General features: G+C 35.5%; 1 protein-coding gene across 2 annotated transcripts in view; it reads right to left on the bottom strand.

Annotated features, from left to right (window-relative positions):
• LOC149777552 (sphingomyelin phosphodiesterase 4-like) overlaps positions 1-13,265 on the bottom strand; it is an 84,695-nt gene extending 71,430 nt beyond the window's left edge. For both annotated transcript variants that reach the window (XM_089942153.1, XM_089942152.1), the window contains exons 1-2: positions 13,163-13,265; positions 5,338-5,421 (exon numbers count right to left, since the gene is read on the bottom strand). In XM_089942153.1, coding sequence (XP_089798279.1) covers positions 5,338-5,421; positions 13,163-13,204 — 126 coding nt within the window. In that variant the 5' untranslated portion in view covers positions 13,205-13,265. The remainder of the gene's footprint in view (positions 1-5,337; positions 5,422-13,162) is intronic.
• Positions 13,266-14,084: the final 819 nt, after the last annotated feature.

A 14,084-nucleotide genomic window follows, 5' to 3' on the forward strand; every position in this document is an offset into this window, starting at 1 on the left:
GCATCATTATAGTATGGTGGCTAACATCAAATAATTTTGCACAGTAAATGTAAAAGTATGGGTCAGAACTGGTAACTTGTCAACATAAATAATTAGGAAACAAAGAATTTGTTCAATCTGGGACCAATGGCTTCTGTCGATTTCAGACATCTCAACATCAACATAAGCATGAAAAATTTGTTAGTAATAATAGACCATGGGCTTGGGACATTTTTGTCAAATTCTCTTTTTAATTTTGAGTGTGTAGCAAGTTTTAACCTGTGCATGGTATAGTACTCCTAATGGTTAAGAAAATAATTGTCTTCCAGGCTGTGGAAATGAGAAATCTGCTGGAAAACAGTACCATCTAAGAGAGGCAACTGAATATCCTTGCAAATAATATAATGAACCAATTGGAACTGGGACAGCAAAGATGAAAAGTAAAAACATTACAACAGCTGGGCTTGAAACATTTTTTATACTGCTATTCAACCCTACTGGAAATCTGGCCATAATGTCTAGGCCAGGGGTCTCAAACACAGGGCCTGCAAAATGATTGGCATCACAAGGCATCATGAGAGGTAACAAAGGTTTCGCGCCCCTTGGGCCATCAAAATTTCCCTCATGCGGTCCTCAGGGTGGTTTGAGTCTGAGACCCCTGGTCTAGGCTGTAGTCATCCTGCTGGAAATGAGGCCATAATGTCTAGGCTTGAATCTTCCTGCTGGAAATAAGGCCATAATGTCTATGCTGGAATCATCCTGCTGGAAATAAGGCCATTATGTCTGTGCAGGAATCATCCTGCTGGAAATAAGGCCATAATGTCTGCTGGAAATAAGGCCATACTGTCTATGCTGGAATCATCCTGCTGGAAATAAGGCCATAATGTCTATGCTGGAATCATCCTGCTGGAAATAAGGCCATAATGTCTATGCTGGAATCATCCTGCTGGAAATAAGGCCATAATGTCTATGCTGGAATCATCCTGCTGGAAATAAGGCCATAAAATCTATGCTGGAATCATCCTGCTGGAAATAAGGCCATAATGTCTGCACAGGAATCATCCTGCTGGAAATAAGGCCATAATGTCTATACTGGAATCATCCTGCTGGAAATAAGGCCATAATGTCTGTGCAGGAATCATCCTGCTGGAAATAAGGCCATAATGTCTATGCTGGAATCATCCTGCTGGAATTGAGGCCATAATGTCTATGCTGGCATCTTCCTGCTGGAAATGAGGCCATAATGTCTATGCTGGAATCATCCTGCTGGAAATGAGGCCATAATGTCTATGCTGGCATCATCCTGCTGGAAATGAGGCCATAATATCTATGCTGCATTCATCCTACTGGAAATGGGGCCATAACGTCTGTGCATACATGCCAACCCCTGGCAAGGAAAAAGTGTAATCCAAGTGGACAAAAGAGGAATCAAGGCAGAAAAAGAGTAATCCACATATAGCATGATAAAAATTCAACGAGCATATGTACAAAATGATTTATTTATCCCTCTGGACTTTTAACATCAATTACTGCTTCAAGTTTTCGTATTTAACACTTTGAGCTTTAAAAAGCAACAAACTCTCATACTGCATTTCAAAACACTTTATACCAGCTGAGACAATAAATGTTTTGAACACTAGTAGAACACTAAGAGCTGGGTTACAGAGCCTGGATCTGAATTCAGTTTTATTTTTGTTAACAATACTGAACAATCTCACACAGTCAGCATTAGAATAGTAAAGAACCAATATTTTTTTCATAACCTTACAAAGAAGAGGAAATGTGTATCTTCCAGTTATTGGGTCTTTTAGCTGGCAAATAAGATGAAAAAATCAACTCTGTCCCCATGAAGTACATTGTCAGGTAGAGTGCCAGCTTGATACTTCAGGAGTTCTCCTAATCTATCAACAGCCTTTCCTGCAGCATGGTGCATCATATGACAGAGACAACCTGATATGAACAATGATGGAGACATTTTTCAAAATACAGAATGCAAGTCCTTTATGAATTCCAGTCATCACTGATGCAAGCATCAGCTGAAAACCCCACAGTTCTGCCAACTTAAATTTATTCAAAGCATTTTCAAGCAAATAAAAAACTGTTTTCTCCGGTGGAATCTACTGTTAATTCTGGTTATGAATGAAAAGCACTCTGACTTTGTCCTTTTTGTTGTTAAAGTCTCTTACACAGACTGGGTACAACTTTTTGTCATCATAATCACTACTCCTGTCTGTTGCAATACTAAACAGCCCAATTTTCATGGTTTCTGCAATTTTAAGTGAAGTATCTTCTGCTAATCACCTAACAATATTAGATGATTTTGTTCTTGCACATGCATACTTTCTGCAATTTTCGAATCAGGAAACATCTATTTGAACAAAGAACCAATGTAGTCTTCTACTGATAGGGGTAGTCTGTGTTCTTTTAAGAACTCTGTACATAACACCTCTGCATTTATAAAATTAGTAAAGTTAGTAAAACGGGCTAATTCAAGCTTTCTTTGTTTTACCACCATGACCAATATTAAAATCCTTTCCACACAGCCGGCAAGGGGCACGAAGCTGCCCTAGAATGGAACACTGTAATACGTAGTTCATGTATTCATCACTGAATCAATTTTTCATCTTTTCTAATCCATCTGTGAAATTATTTGAAAAAACATTTTTGCTCTAACACACGCATCGACTAGAATAAATCCGACTTGACTTTTAGCGCCAAATACCTACAGACTGGTTCTGTACCAGTTATCAATTTGAACAAAGAATCTGCGAGCAAAAATAACAAGTTAGAAAACCAGTCTGTTCTCTCCTAACTAAGCCATACAGCTGCTATAAATAGAAACTGAGGTCAAAAGTTTGAAAGTAGAACCAGCCTACTTCTTGGAAATAGGGCAGCTGCTATAAAAATATAACAAAAAACTGTTAGGAAAGTGCATGTAAGTCTATGAATAAGTGTACTCTTATGTAATAGTTACATTGAACCCTTCTTTTCTAGAATACGGTTGGTGGGATTAATGGGATGTTAATAAAAATGAGAAAACAAATTATATTAAAAACATTGGAGGGAGATATACCGAAAACGCATAATTCGAATACATTTATGCGTAAGGCGTAATTTAGTGGATAAAAGCATAATGATTACGCCAAAAGTGTAATGGTTGGCATCTATGTGTCTATGCTGGAATTATCCTGCTGGAAATAGTACCATAATGTCTATTGCTGGCAATTGCAATCATCTTGCTGGAAATGAGACCATAATGTCTATGCTGGAATCATCTTGCTGGAAATAAGACCGTAAAGTCTATGCTAGTATTTGCAATCATCTTGCTGGAAATGAGACTATAATGTCTATGCTGGCATTTGCAATCATAATCCTGGATATGAGACCATAAAGTCTAAGCTGACAAATGTATTATATAAACATCTAAATAATTAAAAGCAGTCCTTTTTCAACATGTCACAACATTAAAAGAAATTAAAACATAAGTTACAAGTGTTGCAAAAAGTGAAAGAAATATATAGTGAAAATATTTATTTGCATTCATTTGTAATCAAATTAAGAAACAGATGATGCCAAATCAAATTTGCTTTCTTCCATATACTAGTGTTAGAAGAATATACAAACATTTAACCCTCTAACCTTTGACCTCCATTAACCTGATCTGTTCCATCCATTTTCAAACCGTACAATTTATTAGCCACATCTCAGAAACAATTGTGGCAAGTTTCATGTTCCTGTCTCTCACCAAAACATTGGCTGCATTACTGAGAAAATGCAATGTGCGTTTGTAAAACAGCTCACTTTTTATTACGTGGGGGTGGGGATGGGCTTATGTGGGACTTTGCTACTAATGAATGCTGTTCTGGGTGGAAAATACATGAGAATTATTCAAAAGGGCTGTATTGATGCTTGCAACTTAAATGTTTCAGCTGTACAATCAAAAATAAATCATACAATAATAATACAAATGTGTGTATTTATAGGGGCGATCTACAGATCTTATGAGCTACTAAGAAAGTGACAGCTGCAAGGTGAAGTGGTTTGCTTTCACAACATGACAGAATGGAGAGAATGTTGGCATACCTTTTTGTTACTTTCATGTACTGTGGCTAAAATTTCATTGGATACTGTACTTATAGCAAGTGTACATGATCTAAGCACACAGTTCACCATTATGACTCCTCCCATTTTTATTTTTTTAGTTTTAGTGTCATTTTTATAAGTCTTTGGTATGACTTGGCCAGGGTTCGAAACTGCTACCTCCCACACCTGAGGCAGATGTTCTAACCATTAGGCCACTGGAGTGGTCATCTGAAGTAAAGGCCAAGCTGTATACCCAAGTTACACCCATCATTCATACACCAAAATAATGAGAATTAAAAGTTCTTTTAACAATACCTAAGATATACAAAGTCTTTTTTAAATAGCCAATATAACCAGCATGAAAAACCTGGAAAATTCTTCTTCTTTAAAAATCTAACCCTATGCAAAATACATAACTGTAGAGCGCCACCTACGTTAATCAATACAATGCTAGACTGATTATACATAGCTTTTGTATCCTCTATGCTAATTTATACAATGCTGGATGTGTTAGCTAAAGCTTTTGTATCCTCTGTGCTAAGCTATACAATGCTGGATGTGTTAGCTAAAGCTTTTGTATCCTCTGTGCTAAGCTATACAATGCTGGATGTGTTAGCTAAAGCTTTTGTATCCTCTGTGCTAAGCTATACAATGCTGGATGTGTTAGCTAAAGCTTTTGTATCCTCTGTGCTAATCTATACAATGATGGATGTGTTAGCTAAAGCTTTTGTATCCTCTGTGCTAATCTATACAATAATGGATGTGTTAGCTAAAGCTTTTGTATCCTCTGTGCTAATCTATACAATGATGGATGTGTTAGCTAAAGCTTTTGTATCCTCTGTGCTAATCTATACAAAGATGGATGTGTTATCTAAAGCTTTTGTATCCTCTGTGCTAATCTATACTATGCTGGATGTGTTAGCTAAAGCTTTTGTATCCTCTGTGCTAATTTATACAATGCTGGATGTGTCAGCTAAAGCTATTGCATCCTCTGTGCTAATCTATACAATGCTACATATGTCAGCTAAAGCTATTGCATCCTCTGTGCTAATCTATACAATGCTGGATGTGTTAGCTAAAGCTTTTGGATCCTCTGTGCTAATTTATACAATGCTGGATGTGCTAGCTAAAGCTTTTGTATCCTCTGTGCTAATTTATACAATGCTGGATGTGTCAGCTAAAGCTTTTGTATCCTCTGTGCTAATCTATACAATGCTGGATGTGTTAGCTAAAGCTTTTGTATCCTCTATGCTAATTTATACAATGCTGCTTTACCTTAGGACTGCTAGATCTGATGATTTCTTCAATTTCTTTACATCTCTGAGGGATAGGTTTCAATAATGCATTCTGAAGCCTTACCTGGAAAATAAAAATCAGTAATTATGAATGTGATATTCTCTGAAAAAGAGAATATTGCAATAAAACCTTCAACAACTCAAAGTTTAGCTTTCTTTTAAAATCATTAATGCTGCTATTTTACTTAATCCTTAAAACTCTTAGCAGGGATGAAAGTCTTGACATGATAAGGAAGACTTCAAAGGACCCTTCTTCTAAAAACATACAATACATATATATATATATATATATATATATATATATATATATATATATATATATGCACACCCAAGAATTAATGTGACAACCACATATTTTTGAAATTTAATATAAAAACATTCATCTACAAGTGCTAAAATCTATGTTTGTTATAATGGAGTTACCAATTTTGAGACGGAGTATGTAGTGCAAAGCTAAGCAATAAGATCTCGTTTCTTACATCAGAACCTACAAGTGTTGGTACACTTCAGTGAAATAAATTGATAATGACGTTTAGGTTAACTATACCAAATTAATGTGTTCTCGACACCACTTTCTGCTGCATGTCAATACATTAACTTTACTTCCAAAACTAAGTAATATTTTTTTTACAACTCTTTTCATAATGGCCAACATTTTATACAGTGGTGATGGGTTTCTCCTACTTGATCATTTTTTTTTAAGTTGCAAGGTGAGTGTGTGTTGGGGGGAAGTGTGTGTATGGGAGAGTGTCATCAAAAAGGACAAGGTACATGACATGACTAAAAATGATATAATTAATAAATTATAGGCTTGAGAAGCTACTGTTTTGCACCAATTTCAAAACAGGTGAAATGAATGACAAGTATTAATAATTTATTGACATTCTGTATTGCAACTGTTCATGCCTATAGAAAATGATAAAAGATATAACAAGCTATGCAAATATCCAATGTATTTTTTATCATATTGCCTTTACTTTATTACTAACACCCGATAATATTCATTTTATCTTTTTCATTTGATTAACATTTAATTTGTAAAAGAGAAATCCATTTACTTTCAGTGATTTTTTTTCACTTGTTCCTAACTGTATATGATTTCTACTGCATTCTACACAGCAATTTATGATAAAACCTGTTACTTGCTAATTGATACCCTGCTGTAGGCAGAGTTATTACTCACCCATGGACTTAAGCTAATGCTATGGTGAGTTACAATGAATTTATTTAATATTCAAACACTTCAAAAGTTTACAGAAAAAATATGAATTTACATGAATATGTCATCCCCTTTAATTGTATATAGTACTAATATTTAAAAACAAATATATATACATGTTGGATCCAACTGCAGGTATTTTTCTTGCTTGCAGTTGGACCCGACTTGTTCATGAATTATACAGTAATCCTTCTTTGCAATATATGAACTAAATGCATCTTACTTGTAAAGAAGATATTTTGATTGCTGGAAATGTAAAAGCTGTACAAATAATGCATCTTTTGATCACTAATCGAGGTCTTCTAAGAAACCATATACATCTTTTAATGTTAAACTAGTTTCAGCACAACCAAGGACAGCTTAATCCACTGGTAGCTTTTTCAGTACCAACAACTTTTCAAGTTTCTAATATATTAGGTTTATCATAGCATTTTGACTGAGCTGAAGATTAAGTTTCCATTTTCTGTGCATCAGAGACCCCCAAAGTTTTAATTTGACTCCCAGCTTTGACACCAAAGTTTGTTGTTCCTCAATGTCACCCCTAGTTCTTGCACCAAGGGTATTTTTGGCTCTCAATTTACCACCCCTAGGGGACAAAATGATTAAATTATTGGTATGAACAATGTAAGATATTAAGTAGTAAACAGGGATTAAATTAGTGGTGTGAACAATGTAAGATATTAAATAGTAAACAGAGATTAAATAAAATTATGAAATAACATTAACTTTATACATATTAAATAAGTAGACATTTCTGATAAATATAGTTTTAGCACTATGAACTGAATGCTGTTTTGAAAGTAAACTTTTATTTTTTATTTGGTTGCCAACAAGGCACATCAGTAGTTTCCCCATGGGTTGGTGGTTCTTCACAAGGTTTTCTGTTTCTTCCTCCACCAAACATACTGGCCACCATGAATAGCTTATCAAGTACTTATAAATAGCATTAGGGGCCCCCAGTGGCTGAGTGGTCTAAAGCGCTCACTGTCATGGATCGCTGTCATCTCACCTCTGTCTGTGTGGACTCGAGTCTCAGATTCAGCCAATAGGGGTATGTGAGAAAGCATGCCAGTAGCTTCTCGTGGGTCAGTGGTTCTTTTCCAGGGGTTTCCCAGGTTCTTCCTCCATTTATACTGGCCACCATGTATAGCCTATCTTGTGCTGAAAATGGCATTAAACCCTAGAGCTCTGACATTTGTCTTCAATGATTTCAAGAAACCTTACTCTGAAGTCTTGGATTTGACAAATGTATCAACTCTCCACATCTGGAGAATGGAGACCATGGCACCCAACCTATTCAAACTTTTAAACAAGAACTGTCCAACATGCTTAAATGATCTGGTGGCTTTCAACCAATTTTCTTACTCTTTTATGCATGTAAACACTGGAGATCACAAAAGCACAGCCAGGTATGGGCTACAAAGGTCAAGCTAGACTTTAATGTTAGGAACAAGTGACTTCTCCTTTTGGACAGAATAGAGAGAAATAAGAACTGAAAAGGGAGAATTGGGCCCAAAGCAAGAAATGCATTTTATATATATATATATATATATATATATATATATATATATATATATATTTATTTATTTTGTAAGTGTATTAATGTTTCATATTCAACATGTATGTTTGGATGGGGAGATATATGCACTGTATTTTGGACATGTGACTATAAAAGAACCCAGCAGAAACTAGCCATTATAATTAATTTCCAGGAGTACCTACATAACTGGCATTGTATATACAAATTGGTAATAATGCTTAATAAACTACCATCTTTTATTTTTACTTTCTAAAACTTCACTATAAAATGGCAGTTGAGATTTTGTAATTGAAATTTGAAATAACCCATATATCATGCACAAGAGTTTCTTCACAGTGTTTCCCTTTATCCTCATTTGTGCATCAGAGACCCCCAAAGTTTTAATCTGACCTCCAGTTTTTATACAAGGGTTTGTCTTTTACTCAATCTGACCTCCAGTTTTTATACAAGGGTTTGTCTTATGCTCAATCTGATCCCCAGTTTTTATACAAGGGTTTGTCTTTTACTCAATCTGACCCCAAGTTTATATACCAGGGTTTGTCTTTTACTCAATCTGATCCCCTGTTTTTATACCAGGGTTTGTCTTTTACTCAATATGACCTCCAGTTTTTATACCAGGGTTGGTCTTTTACTCAATCTGACCCCCAGTTTTTATACCAGGGTTTGTCTTTTACTCAATCTGATCCCCTGTTTTTATACCAGGGTTTGTCTTTTACTCAATCTGATCCCCTGTTTTTATACCAGGGTTTGTCTTTTACTCAATCTGATCCCCAGTGTTTATACCAGGGTTTGTCTTTTACTCAATATGACCCCCAGTTTTTATACCAGGGTTTGTCTTTTACTCAATATGACCTCCAGTTTTTATACCAGGGTTTGTCTTTTACTCAATATGACCTCCAGTTTTCATACCAGGGTTGGTCTTTTACTCAGTCTGACCCCCAGTTTTAACACAAGAGGATTTCTGATTCAATCTTTTATCTTTTGGTAATACACTGTTCACACCAGTGTTCATCTTAATTTCATTGTTACCAATAAAATATTACCATAAATATTCATTGACAACAAGCTTAATCACTGATGTCAATATATGAATAAACCAGACCCTTCTTTCAAACTAAATTGACACAGCTAAAACAGGTATGGCACCACACATGATATGTTGGTGCTTCTACTTTTACAAAGAACAATTTTCATCATTTAACCACTCACTTTCAAGCTTCATTACAATGATCCATTTATACGATTGCATATGCATTGTTCTAATATTTGTCTCCATAAATGCAGTAATGACGTATATTGGTTAAATATTATTTGCTTCACTGCTTGTTTTTTTGTATTTTCACAAAAATGATTATGTCGGTAAACAACTTTTCCTTGCAGCACTTTTCGAATTCCACAACATAGCATAGTCCCATATGTTTTTGACCTATATAATTAAATTTTTAAGCTAAATATTTCTATCACATACTATTTAGACTGTTTCTATGAATTGTCAATTTTCTCTAATTTATTTGCCCCATGAAAATCTAATGAAGTGGTACTTTCTGGACACAGCTATGACAGCCATTATTACACCATTATAGGTTCCCTTACAATTTCAAAGTGATTGTATGAAGAAAAAAATGCAATCACGGCAACTATAATCTTTTTCTAAAAAGTACTTCTATTCTTAAAACACAAATTTCTGTTCATATATTGATGTTTAAATTTCAAAGCGCAAGTTGTCATATTTTGATCATCAAATGAGAACTTGCCGAAATTAGGAAGCAATAACTTGGTCAGAAAAAGATTTCTGATCAGTCAGCTATTAAAACACATGCCTGTAAAGGTGCAAAGTTTTGTTTGTTAGTGCAACTGATATCAAAACCAGCTATTTCTGATGCACGCAAGACATTTTGAGTTGGACTACAACATAGCACTGGAACTACCTGGATAGACCAAAGGGAGTGGGGCATGATGGGGTTGTTATGCCGCCACTGTGGTAGGTGTGTTATGGTTGGGGTGGGGTGCTCCCAACATACTATTTAAATTATTACAGAAGTCCACCCATGCTCGATTTTGGCTGGAAGTTAAATTAGTGAAAGATAGATGTAAAGCTCCGAGCCCCCAGTCAGCAATGATGACGGTCAAATGATTGAATAGACAAAAAAGTAAAATTCAATGAATAACAATTTAATGACAATTCAATAGTCAACTGATTAAATTTCCCAAGTACTCTCATTCTGATTGACCCTGTGATAGCCTACTGCATCATTTGATTTACAGTGTGAGATAGCTATCCACCTGTCCTTGTATTCTACTCTGTGTATTCTTCTCTCCTATTCCTACAATTCCTTCTCCTCTTCCTCACGACTTTCTCCAAATTCCTTCTCCTCCTGGACTTCTCTTCCTTTTCCATTTTCTCCTCCTCGATTCCTTTTCCATTTTCTCCTCCTCGACTCTATACCAACTAGACTTGTCGACTCCAACTGCTCTGCAAGTCTTACTTCTGTCTCCACTCTTAGGGACTCAGGACTCAATGAACCAGAAGTTCTGTCCCTCAAAAAGCTTCCTGTGAAAACACAAGGATGGTACTATATTTTCCAATGCCCTCTCATCTCACACTACACCCAGCCTATCATCAGATAATGGCTATTAAATTCCTTTGGTCATGTATTCATTCACATAAACAAACTCATATGATCTTGTGTGGCAAAATGTCGTAATAAAAGCAAGGTATCAATTACTTCTCATACATGCATACAAAAATTGAGTAACATCAGTACATATTCCTAATCCCATTATACTAAACAATATCACAGCAATCAGATGAATTTCTTTACATTACAACTCATAGAAAGTACACAAACACTTAAATATCCATGCTCTGACATATCCATACATCTATATTAACTAATCTTACACACTTCACCCATTTTCCAAATTCACAATTCAAGCATGTGTAAAATTAAACACTTCACAAGAATAAATGTACTAGGTTACGACCAAGTAACCTAATAGCGAATTACAAAATTAATTCTGACCAAAAGCTAACAATCTACAAAATTCTCTACATAATATTCAAACTCATTTCTCAAATATGCATGTAAATTAACTTTACAAAGGTAATTCTACTTACTAAATGATCCTAGTAATTAAGTATACAAACTACACGTAATTACAATTACAGTGACGTAATATTCTGCAGAAATTGATCAAATAACTTACTAACCTTTACATAGATTTGTCTTTCCTTAGAATCTTCTCTCTAAGTTTTACCACCAAATTACGAGTGGCTCTCTTGGAGTAAACCTATATTGCTCATCAATCTTCCTAGGTGAGACTAAAGTTTTGCTTCCTAGTTAGAAGCTATAATTCTGATCAAAACTGTTACCACACCCTCCATCTCAGTTTCAATCGGATGTCGCTTTCATTCAATCCAATTAAACTTAGCAGACAATGTCCTTCTTGCTGACTGTCCATGTAGGGACAGATTTAGAACATGCCCTGCTCCTCGTGGGTTTGTCAGATCTTAGGACAAAGCTGTAACACCTAAGTGGGTAGTCGCTCGATCTAACGCCTGTGATGATTCAAGCTGTCAGATCTTCTCTCTGGTCACAGTAACCTTGCATAAGAGATTAACTCTAGCCTACAGCAATGTTTTGACATCAACCATGGTTTGTACTAATACCTTAGTGTATAAATGACTTACAAACTAGGCTGAGCAAACATGACACCTAGCATCTAAAAAATCATCAACTAGTCATTCATTGTACAGCTAAAAAATCATATGGCAAAGTCCTTTTCAATTTCCTTGCAGAAGATGGCAAAGTTTACACTTTTGGACTAACTTAGTTGCCCACTTTGCCTGGTAGTGTGACCCCCTGGCTAAAGTCTTTTAGGTATGCTACAACTAAACAATGGAATTCCCTCATAATTTACACCAGTAAGATACTCAAGTGGTATAAGGTGTGGAATGTCTCCTTTACGGTGGTGTAAGTTGTGAGTGACTAAATGCATGGCTGGTATGGAAAAATTAGAATATAGTCCTCGAGGGGTCAGAATGTGAACTGCGAGTTAGTTGCCTCATGCAAATTAGGAGCTGGGTGGGTATCATTGGTTTCCCCCTAACAACTATATTACAAGTTATATGGTTCATGTATGCACAATTATTTATTTTTACTTTAAAATAAATTGTTCTGTTAAAATTTAACACTATTTTTTTATAACCAAAGTCTATTCAATCTTGACTGAGTTCTCTGCATCTCAAATGTCATCAAGAAACTTCCAGACAAAAATTATCTATTGCTATGGACTTTTACAATGGTAGCCATTTACTAAACTTGGGTCAATATAAGAGCGCGACGAGTGGAATCGTCACACTCGAGGGAAGTACAGATTTGTTTATCAATATGCACAGCTTTCATTGTGACATGACAGCACGTGACATTCAATCCTGATTGTACTGGATTACACCTTTAGGTTCATTTTGTCCAAAAATGTGTCCGTACTTTAACACTGATTTTGCAGTATGCACTTCTCGGGGCGTCTTAATAATGACCTTCCAAAGAAATATGGATGTATACGAATCCAAATGAAGTGACTATTTGCCACCTAAAGATATGTAACATCAAGTACCAAAAAATTACAGCCATTACTGAAATAGTCGGTGCTGAATGCCTACATAACACGTGTAACTTGTACTATAAAAGAATCAAATCATGCCCGTGATGAAAATCTCTAACGCAGTTTCCGATAAAATCTGACTTCGAAACACCCTGCAATTTCACGACAGAAATGTCCACAATCTGCATTTATATTCCAACAGAGATAGCGCAACAAAAAGGAAGGAAATTCTCAGACTTCACCTTAGTATCACCCGACTGAAATTTAAAAAATGTATAATTAACCTTACTTTCAGTCTTTACTTAAAACATTCTAAGCTTGGTACTGAGTATTCATAACTTGTGATACTTCGTCATATTGCAAACAAATACAGAAGTTCATATTTCAACAACAATAAAAGTGTATTACAAAAAAGTACTTTAGACAAATTATGAATAATACCGCAACATTTGAAGTTGCTGAAAACGACATAGAAGCCGCCATTTTTCATATATCATTTGGTCATCTGCAGTATTTTCGTTGAAAATTCCCGTGGCTGAGTTCTTAGTAGTCTGAGCGCATGAGCTCGTTATGTCTTAAAACGAATGCTGGCCGATTCGGATCATGGCTGATTTGGAACATGGCAGACTCGACCCAATTTAAAGGATGATTCGGCCCAAATTAGATGCTGAATCGACGTGAAATATTATAAGAAAAACAACGGAACACACACATACCTGTCTTATTTAAGCAGTTATTATTGTTTTCACAAACACCAACAGCATTTAAAATGTCGATTTTCAACTTCTAGATTTACATAAGATAATTATTTTCAAATGTCTATCCGAAATCAGAACAAATTAAATATGAGCCATAGCGTTTAGATTTTTATCCTGAATAACATTTCAATATTTACAGTGAAGAAAATGTAAACGTACTATTTGAATTAATGTACTCGAAAAGCATTTTGAAACGTATCATAAATCAGGCCATTGTGGACAACTTTCAGCACTAAATGTAATGCATATAAAGTTACCTACTGTTTGTATTGATTTCTCGTGCAAATCGTGCTTTCTTCGCAATTTATTTGCCTTCAAATACTTTTTCAAAAATTATTTGTGGAAACACCGCAGCCCCGTCCCAGCACATCGTACTGGTTAGAGCTTGAGGGACGCCCACTCATTAAGGTAATTACAATGACTGTATGTGCTATTATCTATGTCATCCCTTTCATCAGGTGTTTATGTATATTCCCTGTCGCTATGTGTTGTCCCTGTCGTTATCAGGCTTCTAATAGTGATATCTACCTCTGATATCGTTTGAGTCTGAATTTGTTTGTTTTATTTGTTCCTTCTATCATGTGCATATATAATTACAATTGTTG

Source organism: Sinohyriopsis cumingii, chromosome 18 (genome assembly GCF_028554795.1).
Source record: "Sinohyriopsis cumingii isolate HCF-2022 chromosome 18, ASM2855479v2, whole genome shotgun sequence".
NCBI lineage: Eukaryota > Metazoa > Mollusca > Bivalvia > Unionida > Unionidae > Sinohyriopsis > Sinohyriopsis cumingii.